This window comes from Pristis pectinata, chromosome 10, assembly GCF_009764475.1.
Source record: "Pristis pectinata isolate sPriPec2 chromosome 10, sPriPec2.1.pri, whole genome shotgun sequence".
In the NCBI taxonomy this organism is placed as follows: domain Eukaryota; kingdom Metazoa; phylum Chordata; class Chondrichthyes; order Rhinopristiformes; family Pristidae; genus Pristis; species Pristis pectinata.
The window spans coordinates 51,554,139-51,569,587 of NC_067414.1; the positions used below are offsets into that span (position 1 = coordinate 51,554,139).

The following is a 15,449-nucleotide window of genomic DNA, read 5'->3' on the forward strand; positions in this document are numbered from 1 at the left end:
ATAGTAAAAGTTTATATAATTATATAAAGCAGAAAAGGGTGGCTAAAGTGAATGTAGGTCCCTTGGAAGATGAGAAGGGGGAATTAATATTGGGTAATGTGGCAATGGCCGAGGCCTTGAACAACTATTTTGTGTCAGTCTTCACTAGAGGACATGTCTAACATGCCAAAGAGATGTTATGGAATGTGATGGGGGTGGTGAGGACCTCAATGCAATGATTGGCAAACTAGTGGGCCTAAAGGTAGACAAGTCCCCTGGTCCTGATGGGATGCATCCCAGGATACTGAAAGAAATGGCAGAAGTTATAATAGGGGCATTTGTGATAATTTACCAAAATTCTCTGGACTCTGGGCAGGTCCCAGTGGATTGGAAGACAATGTTACACCACTGTTTAAAAAAGGACGTAGGCAAAAGATAGGTAACTATAGGCCAGTTAGCCCAAAATCTGTAGTTGGGAAAATGCTTGAAGCTATCATTAAGGAAGAAATAGTGAGACATCTGGATAGAAGTGGTTCCATCAGGCAGACAGCATGGATTCAGGAAGGGTAGTTCCTGTTTGACAAACTCACTGGAGTTCTTTGAGCATATAATGTGCAGTGGGTAGAGGGGAACAGGTGTATGTTGTATACTTGGATTTCCAGTAGGTATTTGAATAAGATGCCACATAAAAGACTTATCTATAAGATAAGGATGCATGAAGTTGGGGGTAATGTACTAGCATGGATAGAGGATTAGTTAACCAATAGAAGGCAGAGTTGGGAAAAATAAATGTTTCTCTGGTTGGTAATCAGTGGTGCTGCAAGGGTCGATGCTGGGCCCGCAACTGTTCATGATGTAAATTAATGATTTGGAAGAGGGGACTGAGTGTAGCATATCTAAGTTTGCTAATGACACTAAATTGAGTGGAAAAGCAAATTGTGCAGAGTCTGCAGAGAGATATAGATAGGTTAAGTGAGTGGGCAAGGGTCTGGCAGATGGAGCACAATGTTGGTAAATGCAAGGTCATCCACTTTAGAAGGAAAAAATGGAAGATCAGATTATTATTTGAATGGTGAAAGATTACAGCATGCTGTTGTGCAGAGGGACTTTGGAGTGCTTGTGCATGAATCACACAAGGTTGGTTTTCAGGTGCAACAGGTTATCAAGAAGGCAAATGGAACGTTGGCCTTAGAGGGATTGAATTTAAGAGCAGGGAGGTTACGCTGCAACTGTACACCTGGAGTAATGCATGCATTTCTGGTCTCCTTACTTGAAGGATATACTGGCTTTGGAAGCAGTGCAGAGGAGGTTCACCAGGTTGATTCCAGAGGTGAGGGGGTTAGCCTGTGAGGAGAGACTGAGTCACCTGGGACTATACTCACTGGAATTCAGAAGAATGAGAGGGGATCTCATCGAAACATAAAATTATGAGAGGGATAGATAAGAGAGGCAAGAAGGTTGTTTCCACTAGTAGGTGAAACTAGAGCTAGGGGATATAGCCTCAAGATTCAGGGGAATAGATTTAGGACGGAGACGAGGAGAAACTGCTCTTCCCAGAGAGCAGTGAATCATCTGGAATTCTCTGCTCAAGGAAGCAGTGGAGGCTACCTCATGAAATATTTAAGACACAGTTAAATAAATTTTTACATAGTAGGGGAATTAAGGGTTATGGGGACAAGGCAGGTAGGTGGATCCGAGTCCATGGCCAGATCAGCCATGATCTTACTGAATGGCAGAGCAGGCTCAACAGGCCAGATGGTCTACTCCTGCTCCTATTTCTTAAGTTCTTATGTTCATTAAGTAAAATTAAATTGCTGACTAAAGTATATTGGCATTACACTAATTCCCCAAACCTCATTTGTGAAAGAAGATTCAGAACATTAATCTTATTTTGGTCTTCCAAATTTCAAGTGAATGATCTCAAAGATGATGTATTAAACAAGAGTATATGTGAATTGTTGTTCTAAATTTAAAAAAAACAATGACATTGGAGGTCTATTGTTTTAGCCTGCTTTTAGCATGGACATACAATTGCTTTACCCCTCCATACAACAGCAGGATAACCTAAGGGCTCTCCACTTCTTCCTTGAACAGAGGCCCTACCAGCTCCCCTCTATCAAAACTCATTCGCCTGAATTAACTCATTCTCACACTGAAGAACTACTTTAACTTCACTCACTTTCTCCAGATTGCAGGTGTGGAAGTGGGAACGTATGGGCCCTAGATATGTCTGTCTTTTTATGGAATAATCTTCATTTCAGTCCTCCTTGAGGGCCCCTGCCTTCAACTCTTACCATTACAAAAAGTGACTGCATTGACACTGCTTCCTGCATTCATTCAGAACTCAATAAATGTCATTACTACTGCTGCCAGCTTCCACCATGCTCTCACTTGCACACTGTAGATGGCTGACTCTTCCCCACTCTTTCTGGGTCGGTCTCCACTTTGTGGAGCATTTGCATTCAGTGCACAAGGTGACCCTGAGCCTTCTGTTGCATGGCACTTTAATTTTTCATTCTACTCCCACTCTGACCTCTTATACTTTTATAACAAGGACCAACATAAGCACAAGGAACAGTATCTCAACTTCCATCTCGGCACATTGAAGGCTTCTGGACTTGATAACGAATTTTACAACTACAGGTTACTTGATTTCTCTTTGTCTCAGAAGTAACCAGTTCTGCTCTCAGTCATCCATGTGTAAGTCTGTCATTTTTTGCTCTCATCATTAGACTTGACCTGCTGGCCATTTCCTACAATTCTGCATTCCATAGCTTTTACTTTCCTTCTTTGTGTACTCTCTCTTATTTGCCCTTATTTCTGAACTTTTATGTTCATTTATTGATGTCTTCTCTTCTTTAATTAACCTCATGAACCTATCAACTGGATGACCGAATCAAAAGCTGATCCCCTGGTAACCCTGGCCTTGTCCAATCAGGGATATTCCCTTTGTCCTCACTATCCCTTCTCCATTTTCTCTACAAATTAAAACAAGTTTGCTTTCTCCTTCCCAATTCTGACAAAGGATCATTGACCAGAAACATTAACTTTGTTTTCTTTCCATAAATGCTGCCTAATGTGCTGAGTATTTCAGCAGTTTCTATTTTTAGGTCAGAGTTGCAAGTATATAAATTGAGAACTGGAGCCTTGTAGCTTTGTTCAGGAATGCTTTAAAATCATTTACATGCATTTTAAGCACTGAGTAGTTGTAATTGTTTGAAGGGTTAAGAAACTTTTGAAATCATTAAAAATTCTTACTTATGACCATGAATAGCAAAGAATTTTTCCAATGTTCTTGTAATAGTTAAGTGAAGAAAAAAGATTCATACTATCAGTAATCAAAATGTAGAAGTTTTACTTCAGATCCTTATTGAGACAGGAATTGTATAATTAAAAAGGCAATTGGATAAGTATTTGAAATGGAGAATGTGAAGTACTGTGGGAGAAGATAGATGTGGGACTAGGATAGCTCTAGCTAAGACAAGTGCAGGCTCATTTCTGTGCTGAAATTTCCATTATTCAATTAAAAGTCCAGCTCAACAAAAGCATCTTTATTTTTATGGTTTATAGAATCCTCATCACTACCGCAATATTATTTCTATTTAAAGATACACGCATTGAAATACTAGCTTAGTTATACTTTAGAAAGATTAAAAAATAACTTACCACAGGTGAAGTTGATTCTGATTGGTGTGTGGCACTGCTGCCAATGAATGAAGATGACTTAATAGTTGTACCCTGTAGTGGGGCTGGATATGATGCATGCGGTAGCTAAACATCTCCAGCAGAGTGTGTAAGATCCCCCATGCATGTGACTTGAAAACATTTGGTAAAAGCTGGCCTAAAGAGGATAAAAATAGTAAAAAAAAATTAGCTTGCCTTGTGCACAATGTGAAATTTGTGTTAGCTTTTCCTCAAAAATGTATTTATTTTAAGTGAGCTAAACCCATTGCCCCAGCATGAAAGATCACAATTTAAGGATGGGAATGCTGTTTTAGAAATGTCATTCTTAATTAATGGTACAAATGAAACTGCAAGATTAAAATCCCACTCTAACAACTGCACCGTGTTACAACAAGTATAGTAGCAATATTTGTATGCTTAGCAAAGGACAATTCTAGAAAATAGAAACATCTTATATTTTGTGAAAGAACTTTTTGGCATATGCACAACTACAGCCATCATTATCTTGAATGAATTATTTCTACTCCAATCCATTTTCTACATTCCAGACAATGAATTTTTGTCTCAAGCCATGAATGAATTCTGTTAAACCTTGGTAGATATAAACAGGTTCTAGAAATTATTGTACTATTAAGAGATGATTTTCATTTGAAATAGGGATGAAATATTTCACCATTTTTCTTAATCTTTGCAACATTGATTATTCTGACATCAGATCACATATGGAGTACATCTATTTTTATTCTGCCCTGAACAAAAGATAGTACATGATAGTAACTGATACTAGAGAACTGAGATAATTCTTTTCCCAAAACAGCATACTTGTGGTCAAGTACCACATTTTCAAAAATAATGTGAAGAATTTATTGGAAAGGGATCATGAATAATCTAATGTTATGACTTAAAAGGATTATATAAAGCCAAAGACAACAGTACAAGATTTCCTTCCACATGTTTGGCAACAGAAGCCCCAGGGATAAATCGACTGCAGGCCACTGATTCCCAGGATTTAATATTTGCATATAGATAAAAGGAAGACTCTAAGGCCCAATTCAAATAAGCAAAGCTCAGAAACTTTAAAAGTCCTCCATCAGCCCAAATTATTCTCTCAGCTCCACTGAATTCAAAATAAGGTTCTTCCATTCCAAACTCAAACATGCAACACACTTCATAAATTAAAGTAATTTGTCAAGACTTGAGAGATACACTTACTGATAAAACCTTTAATTCCAAGAGATTCAATCTCCATATAAACTAAAAGACGACTGTAAGTTTCTACCAGAGCAGGGGCCAATGCTAGGCTTGATTTGGCATGGGCTAGTTTGATTACCCTTGTAGCTATACTGTGAATGAGGCTGAAATACAGAATATTCAAGTATTACAAAAATCTTGGTAAAGAGCAGCAGTAATGTTCTTCATTTATTGGTTATAATTATATTGATGTAAACATGTAAACAGCAATTGCTTGGCTGGCAGAATAAAAAAACTAATTACGTGGAATGTAATAAAAACATCAGTTATCGTATTGTTACTAAAGTAAATGAAACAATCCAAAATTCAAACCTAATGTTGTTTGAGTCCAAGAAACATCTTTAATACTGGCATTAAGGTGACTTAACCTCATTTCTCTCCAAACTACATTCATTTTTAATGGAAGATGCATGCTCTGACTACTTCAAGTTTTTTTTATATTATTCTTGGATAGTCATTTATGACTTCACTGATATTGTTGTATTTTTTTTAACCATTATCATATTAAGAAGTTTCTTCCTGTCACTACAAGATATTTTTCTATTTGCCCAACTAAGGACTAATGACAATGAGCATGATAAATCTTCACAAAAAAAGGTTATTGTACTGTAGGTGTTCAGTATTAAATTCTAGTCACTACCTCATTTTGGCATGAACTGTTAGTGAATCCAGCAAGTTCATAGGCAAGGGGGTAATAGACCCTGAAGCTGTGCAATTTGTTCCTGGAAGAGAGATCCTCAAGCTTCCATTCCCATATATTGTTTCAACCAATACTCCCATGGGCAACGTAAAGTACTCAGAATTAGTGGAATAAGCATTGCACAGCAAGGCAATCTTGTAATCATTCATCTGTAGGCTTTTATTTCTCAAACTTTGCTGCAAAAACCTGGATTGGAAATAATTAAACACAATTAATTACTTAGCTTTCTTGTATTTATTAGATATCAAGTATTGACTTTTGTGAAAATTAGCATTTCTATTTTCCAAAAAATCTCTCTTCTAAAAACATTGAACCATTCTTTTGTGGATGAGACAAAGGCTTTATCTCTTCATTGCTTATTAATATTTAGTCTTTATTCATCCCTACTTTATAGAAACACAGTTTATGATATTAAGTCAAATGCACCAACTACAGATAACATCATACATTAAAATGGCTAATTTTAAATGCATTTCTACCATGCTAAAATATACATTACACAGAATAACAATATAGGAAGTAATCTAGCCAACTATTTTATTCATCATTATAGACAATAATGGGCAAAAGGAACCTAAAGCCTACATCCATGCAGGCAATGTGTACTCTAATTCATTCCACTGATTTAAATATTATGGCTACTGGTCTAAACAGCAAACAGAAACTTTGTATTTAGCAGCTTACTCATGGTGGAGTTTGAGAGAGTGAGGGATGGGTATCTGCAGTTTGGAATTGTCATTCTGTGCCTTCCTGTTGAGATGTATCCAGATACAAGTCATAGCAAAAGCATGAGTTGACTGTGGTTTGCTAATGTCAGGTACTGGAATACACTGCAAATAAACAAAAATAAGCACAAATGAAAATCTGGAAAGCTCCCTTCATTCTTTACTTAAATAATTGCAATAGTAGATTGATGTATAAATCCTACTTCTTTCTCTGGGTACAGAAGATCAAACAACTTCATCACTGGAAGGAAGTCAGCCAATGCATTTTTCTGAATACTGCCAGAAATGAACTGTAATAAAACCCACATCAAATGGTCTCGTCCTTTTATTAAGCCTCGGCCTGCTAGCTAAAAGATAAAGACGACAAAGATGCAAAGAGACAATGCTTAATATTTCCAGCAAATGATCAAGTACTGGAAGAGAGAAATTGAAATTTAAATTCTAATTGTGTACAAGTCCCACACCTACATGTTGAAGTGTCTGAAATGAGAATGGATAGTGTGGGGAAGAGATTCTACTTTGGGAAGTTTGTGGAAATTATGACTTGGGTATTGTTATTTAATGGCTGAACATGGACACTGAGCAAGCTTCAGCTCCTGCCCCACATACCAACATTAAAAGTTGCAATTTTGCCTATTGGACATGTGATAGTGCACTTTCATTTTATAACTTCCCTGTTTGAATGTCCTCTTAGTACCAACATTTCCAGAACTGCATGCAAAACTAAATGTGACCAAACCAATCAAACTTAAAATTCAGTATCTCATATATGAAAGTTAAAATTAATTTGCTTTTCTTGTTCCATTTTCAAGCTGTCAGCTTTAAAACATCTATAGCTGCACCCCTTATCTTCCCATTCTTACTAATCTGTTAGTCATAGAGTTATATGGCACAGAAATGGGCCCTTTGGCCCAACTCATCCATGCCAACCAAGCTGCCTACCTGAGCTAGTCCCATTTGCCTGCATTTGGCCCATATCCTTCAAAACCTTTCCTATCCATTTATCTGTCCAAGTGTCTTTAAAATGTCTTGCATTAGTTTACATTTTTGGGCAAGAGCCTTTTCTTCCTCTATTAAAATGTACTTGTGTTCATAGTGCATCTTTTAAGTGATGCTTTGTTAAAATGCCATCCAAACCTCTACCCTTACCACATCAGTAACACATTCTCATCATTACATGATCATTTCCTTAAAAATTTCAATTAACTTATACAACTAACACACCCTGCCCTTTAGTTTGTCTACAATTTGCCCACTACCTTTTTATAGAACGTAGAACAGTACAGCAACAGGCCCTTTGGCCCATGTCTGTGCCGATCATGATGCCAATTTTAAGTACACATCTGCCTGCATGTGGTCTATATCCCTCCATTCCTCGCATGATCATGCATCTGTCTAAATGCCTGTTAAACTTTGCTATTGTATCTGCTTCCACCACTTCCCCTGGCCCTGTGTTCCAGGCACAAACCACAGTTAAATGTGCTCAAAGATTGGTGTGGGAGAAGTGGGTTTGAATTTGTGGGACATTGGCACCAGTATAAGATCTTTATTAGTCACATCTACGTCAAAACACACAGTGAAATACATCTTTTTGCGTAGTGTTCTGGGGGCAGCCCGCAAGTGTCGCCACATTTCCGGCGCCAACATAGCATGCCCACAACTTCCTAACCTGTACGTCTTTGGAATGTGGGAGGAAACCCATGCAGACAGGGAGAATGTACAAACTCCTTACAGACAGTGGCCGAATTTGAACCCGGGTCGCTGGCGCTGTAACGCATTACGCTAACTGCTACACTACCGTGCTGTTCCGATGGGATGGGCTCCACCTGAAACATGCTAGGACCAGGGACCTGGCAAATCACAACTAGGGCTGTGGCTAGGGCTTTAAACTAAATAGTAGGGGGGCGGGTTCAACAGATTGGAAAAGCATGCATAAGGTAAAAGGGAAGAAGGGGGCAGGAGAGGTTACTGAAGACCCCAGAATAAAGAATAAGACTAAGTTTGGAAAGGAATAAGAATTTAACTTCAGGCAACATGGAGACAAATTTGAGAAGAAGGGTGGTGAATACAGGACCAAAGGTATTATATTTGAATGCACACAGTATACGAAATAAGGTAGATGAGCTTACAGCGCAGTTAGAAATTGGCAGGTATGACATTGTGGGCATCACAGTTGTGGCTGCAAGATCCTATAGCTGCGAGCTAAACATCCAAGGATACACATCCTATTGAAAAGACAGGCATGTGGGCAGAGGGGGCGGGGTGGCTGTTGGTAAAAAAATGAAATCAAATCCTTAGCAAGAAGTGATATAGGATCAGAAGATGTAGAATCCTTGTGGGTAGAGTTAAGAAACTGCAAGGGTAAAAAGACTCTGATGGGAGTTGTATACAGGTGTCCGAATAGCAGCTAGGATGTGGGGTGCAAATTACAATAGGAGATAGAAAAGGCATGTAAGAAGGGCAATGTTACCGTGGTCATGGGGGATTTCAATATGCAGGTAGATTGGGAAAATCATATTGACACTGGATGCCAAGAGAAGGAATTTGTAGAATGACTAAGAGATGGATTTTTAGAGCAGCTTGTGGTCAAACCCACTATGGAAAAGGCAATTCTGGATTTGGTGTTGCACAATGAACCAGATTTGATTAGGGAGCTTAAAGGTAAAGCAACCCTTATAAAGGCAGTGATCATAATATGATAGAATTCACCCTGCAATTTGAGAGGGAGAAGCTAACATTGGATGTATCAGTATTACAGTTGAGCAAAGGTAACTATAAAGGCATGAGAGAGGAGCTGACCAAAGTTGATTGGAAGGGGATCCTTCAGGGATGGCTGTAGAGCAGCAATGGCAGGAGACTCTGGGAGTAATACTGGAAGACACAGGATCAGTTCATCCCACAGAAGCAGCAGCATTCTAAAGGGATGATAAGGCAACAGTAGCTGATGAGGGAAGTCAAAGTCAGCATAAAAGCAAAAGAGAGGGCATACAATATTGCAAAAACTAGTGGGAAGCTAGAGGACTGGGAAGCTTTTAAAAACCAACAGAAGGCAACTAAAAAAGCAATAAGGGGAGAAAAGATGAAATATGAAATTAAGCTAGCCAATAATAAAGAAAAGGATACCAAAAGTTTTTTCAGATATATGAAGAGTAAAATAGAGGCAAGAGTGGACATCTGACTGCTGGAAAATGACAATGGAGAGATAGTAATGGGGAACAAAGAAATGGACAAACTGACGAAGTATTTTGCATTAGTCTTCACTGTGGAAGACACCAGCAACATGCCAGAAATTCGAGAGTCAGGAGGCAGAAGTGAGTGCTGTTGCTTTTATTAAGGAGAAGGTGCTTGGGAAATTGAAAGTTACCTGGACCAGGTGGACTATACCCCAGGGTTCTGAAAGAGGTAGCTGAAGAGATTGTGGAGACATTAGTTGTGATCTTTCAAGAATCACTAGATTCAGGAATGGTTCCAGAGGTCTGGAAAATCGTAAATGTCACTCCACCCTTTAAGAAGGGAGGCAAAAGACATGAAATTATAGGCCAGTTAGCCTGACTTCAGTGGCTGGTAAGATGTTAGAGTCCATTATGAAGGATCAGGTTTTGAGGTATTTGGAAGCACATGATAAAATAGGCTGATGTCAGCATGGTTTCCTTAAGGGGAAATCTTGCCTGACAAATCTGTTGGAATTCTTTGAGGAAGTAATAGGCAGGATAGACAAAGGAGAGTCGGTAGATGTTGTTCACTAGGATTTTCAGAAGGCCTTTGACGAGGTGCCGCACATGAGGCTGCTAAACAAGACAGGAGCCCATGGTATTACAGGAAAGGTACTAGCATGGATAGGAGATTGGCTGACTGGCAGAAGGCAAAGGGTGGGAATAAAGGGGGCCTTTTCTGGTTGGCCGCCAGTGGTGTTCCGCAGGGGTCAGTGTTGGGTCTGCTACTTTTCATGTTATATGTTAATTATCTGGATGATGGAATTGATGGCTTTGTGGCCAATTTTGCAGACGATACAAGGATAGGTGGAGGGGTAGTGTTGAGGAAGCAGGGAGTCTGCAGAAGGACTTAGACAGGTCGGGAGAATGGGCAAAGAAGTGGCAGATGGAATACAGCGTAGGGAAGCATATGGTCATGCACTTTGGTAGAAGGAATAAAGGCATAGACTATTTTCTAAACAGGGAGTGAATTCAGAAATCGGAGGTGCAAAGGGACTTGGGAGTCCTCATGCTGGATTCCATAAAGGTTAACTTGCAGGTTGAGTCAGCAGTAAGGAAAGCAAATGCAACGTTAGCATTCATTTCGAGAGGACTAGAATATATAAGCAAGGATGTAATGCTGAGGCTTTATAAGCTGTTGGTAAGACCACATTTGGAGTATTGTGAGCAGTTTTGGGCCTCATGTCCAAGGAACAATGTGTTGGCATTGGAGAGGATCCAGAGAAGGTTTATAAGAATGATACCAGGAATGAAAGGGTTAACGTACAAGGAGCATTTGATGGCTCTGGGCCTGTAATCACTGGAGTTTAGAAGGATGAGGGAGGATCTCATTGAAACCTACTGAATATTGAAAGGCCTGGATAGAGTGGGCATGGAAATGATGTTTCCAGTAGTGGGACGGTCTGGGACCAAAGGGCACAGCCTTAGAATAGAAGGACGTCCCTTTACAATAGAGATGAGGAGGAATTTCTATAGCCAGAGGGTGGTGAATCTGTGGAATTCATTACCACAGGCGGCTGTGGAAGCCAAGTCATTGGGTGTATTTAAAGCAGGTTCTTGATTAGTAAGGGCATCAAAGATTACAGTGAGAAGGCAAGAGAATGAGGTTGAGAGGGAAAAATAAAACAGCCATGATCGAATAGCGTAATTCTGCTCCTGTCTTATGGTTAAAAAAAAACTTGCCACCAATTTCCTTTAAACAATAAACTTTCCCCTTCTCACCTTAAATCCAAGTTTATCCAACTTCTCCTTGTAGCTCACTCTCTCTAATTCAGGCAACATCCTAGCGAACCTCTCCAAAGCCTGCACATTCTTCCTGTAATGCAGCAATCAGAACTGCACACAATACTCCAAATGTGGCCTAACTAAAGTTTTATACAGCTGCAACATGACTTCCTGACATTTATACTCAACACTGACTGATGAAAGCAAGCATGCTTTACCATCCTTTCAGGGAGGTATGGACTTGTACCCCACGTTCCCTCTGTACCTCAACGCTCCCAAGAGTCCTGCCATTTACTGTATACGTTCCTCTTACTTACTTTATTTTTTGTTTATGCAAATTCTAAAATTTCACTTAAAGTAAGATGAGTAATTTTTTTCGTTGACTTTTTCCCTTTTACCTCTTTTTTTACTTTACCTTTGAGATCATTCAAACCTCTGCACATTGATTTTTTTTAAAAAAGATTTTCTGTAAAATTATTAAAGGCTTCACCCTTTACTCTCTAGCTTCCTGCAGTATATTTTGATATACACTTACTTGATTCAAGTAGCATTTCTCATTTCAGTCCAACCATTGTTTTAATAATATCTATTTGAACACTTATCTCCATTAGTAGTTCTTCTACATTGTGCTTTAGTATTCTTTTCACATTTCATAATAAAAGTGATATACATTTGTTCTCTTCAACCCTCCCATTCTCTGAAAATACCCTTGTTTTCTCACTCTTGCAGTTCTGATGAAGTCTATGACATCAAATGTTAACTCTGTTTCTCTCTCCCAGATGTTGCCTGGCCTGCTGAGTGTTTCCAGCATTTTCTATTTTTATTTCAGATTTCCAGCATCTGCAATTTTTTGCTTTGCAATTCCTACCCACGAGCAATTTTCACACACATTCCTTTTTACACATTATCATCTCTTATATGTCATTTGGGTTGGCTATCTGCTATTTCAAAAACAATGTTGTGCAAGTTTATTGTCTTATACACTCATTAAATAATCATGGATTAAAACACGAACTGAGCACAATACAGGTTTGAAATGAAACATACACATACTTCTGTATCCCAAACATACCTTTTGATGAAGTGATAACACCATGTGTGGGAAGCTAGCAAACTGAAACAAGACAAAGAAAATGAGCTGACTGGAGAGGTGTTGCCACAATAACTGACTGGTGCCTCCATCATCAAATTTTTCTTCTGTCTCTGAGCGTTCCATAGCATAAACCACTAAATCCACAAGCTGGTCTTCCAAAACTGGGCAACGTTGTTTGTGCTGTAAAGTAGACACTTATTACAGTAATGAACAATAAACACAAAGACAGATTTCTTATGCAAAAGAAAATGAACAAAGCATGAAATGCTAACCTAAACACACTGCAATGAGATATTTCAGAAAGCACCTAATTTGCATGTAGCGTAAAAAAAAAAGATGCCAAGCACTGCAATGATTTGTCCTTCTCCCCAAATCTACTTATTCAAAAACACAAGTCATTTTGCTTTTTTTTTGAAAAAACAAAAACTCAACTTTGGTCAACAAGAAACTTAACCATACATGTTCTAGTGATCAAATTTGTAAAGCAGAATTGTTTTTGATTTCTTCAGAACCTAAATTCTATTACTACCTACATATAAAATTAGCATGCTTTCCATGTGTGATCATGAAACTTAAAAAAACTACAATAAAAAATGGTACTTCCTTTGAAAGCATGCTTTATGATCCCTAACAAAAGTACAGCTACTTTGAACACATCTTTTGATGCCACTTTACATATGCAGTTAACTAGTTTTCACAGCTCAACAAAAGAATATTTTCTAAACAACCTCTCCATGACAACTTTAAAAAATCTTAGGTGCAAGAATTGCAACAATCACACATTCTGTAGCAGACAGCGACAGACACCACTACATACTCTACGTATACCAGCATGCAGATCTACTTTATTCTCTAAAATGGCATCAGTTGCTACCAAGCAGTCAGCATCTCGTTAGTCACAATACAACAGTAAGATTGTAAACATACCTGAGCAATGTTCAAGGTCTAGAGCATTGTAGGATGGGCAGGACAAGACAGGACAGAACAAAAATAAAAGGAAGAAAAAAAGAAAGACATAACAGTGACTATGAGGCCAGCCTCAGAATGCCCCAGACAGGCCAAGCCCCACAAAAACCAATGTACAAATTCTAATGTTTGAGGCTGGCCTAATAGCTAAAGCAATGTAAATAAAACTCAAATTATGTATTTCTTTACATTAATTCTACTGTTTTTCATAAGATACTGCATTTACAGTATTTTACAGTTCCCATCCACAAGGCAATACAAACCAGAAGATTAAAACTTTGTTTTCCTATTTCAGGTAACTCAAATGTAAAATCTACGAGAAACTGATGCTAACTTACAATCTGGCTGCTCTTCCTGAACATTCTTTTGCTTATTTAGCCATAGCAACAGAAAAGAGAAAAAGAACAGTGCAGGCTATATTTAGAAGTCAAATCCAAGGCAAAATACAGGGAGATACAGTACCTGTTTATTTAGACCTAGCATGTTGCAGACCATATCTCTGGAATAAGGTTGTTCTAAAACATATCTCAGTAGGGCAGTCTGTGGGTCAAAAAGGTCCTAAGGGAAACAAAACACATGGCCTTCATATTTATTTGATAGTTTGGGGAAAATTTCAACACAAGTACTTCTAATACCCAATTCTAAAGGAAAAGAAACACTAATAACAAATATAATTTGGAATTTGGTTATGAAATGTAACAAAAGATGTACTTCACTCAGCACTGAAGTACCTAATCATAGAAAAACTGGATATTTTTGTAAGAAAAAAAACGTGTTTTCTGTTGCAGTGATTTTGGTGGAGTTATGGACCAGGTAACGTTGTCCTGTTTCAGAAACAGAAGAGCATTAGACATAGGGCGAGGCTGTTCTGTCATTTAATGAGGCAATGGCTAAATTCTGTACTTTGTCCACTTTCCTCACAGATCACCACATGCCGATATTGTACATCAAAGATCTATTCATCTGAGCTTTGAACACACTTGATAAATGAGCATCCATAACCTTCTAAAAGATAGAGAATTCAAAGATTTATAATCCTGTGCTGTGTGTCAAGAAATATTTCATGATCTTTAGATCTGAATGGCAATCACTTATCTTAAGACCAGGCTCCCTATTTCTGGACTCCCCAGCTAAAAGAAACCATCTCTCAGTAGCTAGCTCATCAAAATTGGATACAAGTGTCTGATTTCAACCATAAAATGTTAATTCAATTTGAATGCTTGGTCTCTTCTAAGACTGCTCATATGGATTTCAAATTCAGCCCTGATGGCAGTTTTTTTTAAATGCTTCATCTTTAAGATAAGTATCATTATATGGGTTGGGGAGTGGGGTTTACTTCATTTGGCAATTGTGAGCCCTAGAAAATTCATCCTGATCGTTTCTATTCAAAATGTAGAGAATGGATTTAAACTAATCAATGCTGTCATCTAAATCATATTGTAACATAAAGGTAATGGATGCATCTGTTTGATCTCAATTGCAATAGCTTTTAGCTTTTATAAGATTGGTCACTTAAAAGTTTTCTTATAATGGGTTGCATTGAATTTATTTTCAAATCGTTTAATATCTGCCTTGCATCAGTAATTTCCTTAAAGGTTCAGTAGGGTTGGAAATGCATAACAACAACTACCACAATCAACTCTGCTACTTATTTCCTTTAATAGTTTGCTTTCTTCGTGGTTTGCAGATCTAAGAAATTCTTCAATATGCTCACATAATTTGGAACTTCAACAGACAAGATCTGATCTGAAACCAACTTGCACCTTACTTTGCTGAAACTGGTATTTTAAATCTCAGATTTGTTCAACCTTCAGATTTTAATCCTACAAAAGTGGACTTCAAAATTTTACTCAAATCACAAAGCATTATCTGTAAAACAAACAGCATATCCATATACTTTTCCAAAATACATCATCTAATACTATAGTATATAACTCACTTCTCCATTTTCTGGTCTGGGACACACGATCAAGAATCAGAAACCAGAACTCTAAACCAGTTTCACATGAGTACCTACATCGAAAACATTTCTGCTCCAGATAGGCAAGAAAATCATCACAAATTATTACTTACCCAACATGCTTCAGATCAATATACACATGGTTACTTAATTT

At 38.1% G+C, this 15,449-nt stretch overlaps 1 protein-coding gene across 5 annotated transcripts in view; it reads right to left on the minus strand.

Annotated features, from left to right (window-relative positions):
* Nucleotides 1–15,449, minus strand: part of med23 (mediator complex subunit 23) — a 64,878-nt gene that overhangs the window by 31,460 nt on the left and 17,969 nt on the right. For 4 of the 5 annotated variants that reach the window (XM_052024221.1, XM_052024223.1, XM_052024220.1 and 1 more), the window contains exons 10-17: nucleotides 13,798–13,893; nucleotides 13,297–13,314; nucleotides 12,349–12,549; nucleotides 6,543–6,686; nucleotides 6,299–6,444; nucleotides 5,555–5,800; nucleotides 4,876–5,018; nucleotides 3,646–3,820 (exon numbers count right to left, since the gene is read on the minus strand). In XM_052024221.1, the coding sequence (XP_051880181.1) occupies nucleotides 3,646–3,820; nucleotides 4,876–5,018; nucleotides 5,555–5,800; nucleotides 6,299–6,444; nucleotides 6,543–6,686; nucleotides 12,349–12,549; nucleotides 13,297–13,314; nucleotides 13,798–13,893 (1,169 nt within the window). The remainder of the gene's footprint in view (nucleotides 1–3,645; nucleotides 3,821–4,875; nucleotides 5,019–5,554; nucleotides 5,801–6,298; nucleotides 6,445–6,542; nucleotides 6,687–12,348; nucleotides 12,550–13,296; nucleotides 13,315–13,797; nucleotides 13,894–15,449) is intronic. The other variant, XM_052024222.1, reaches the window with a different exon arrangement.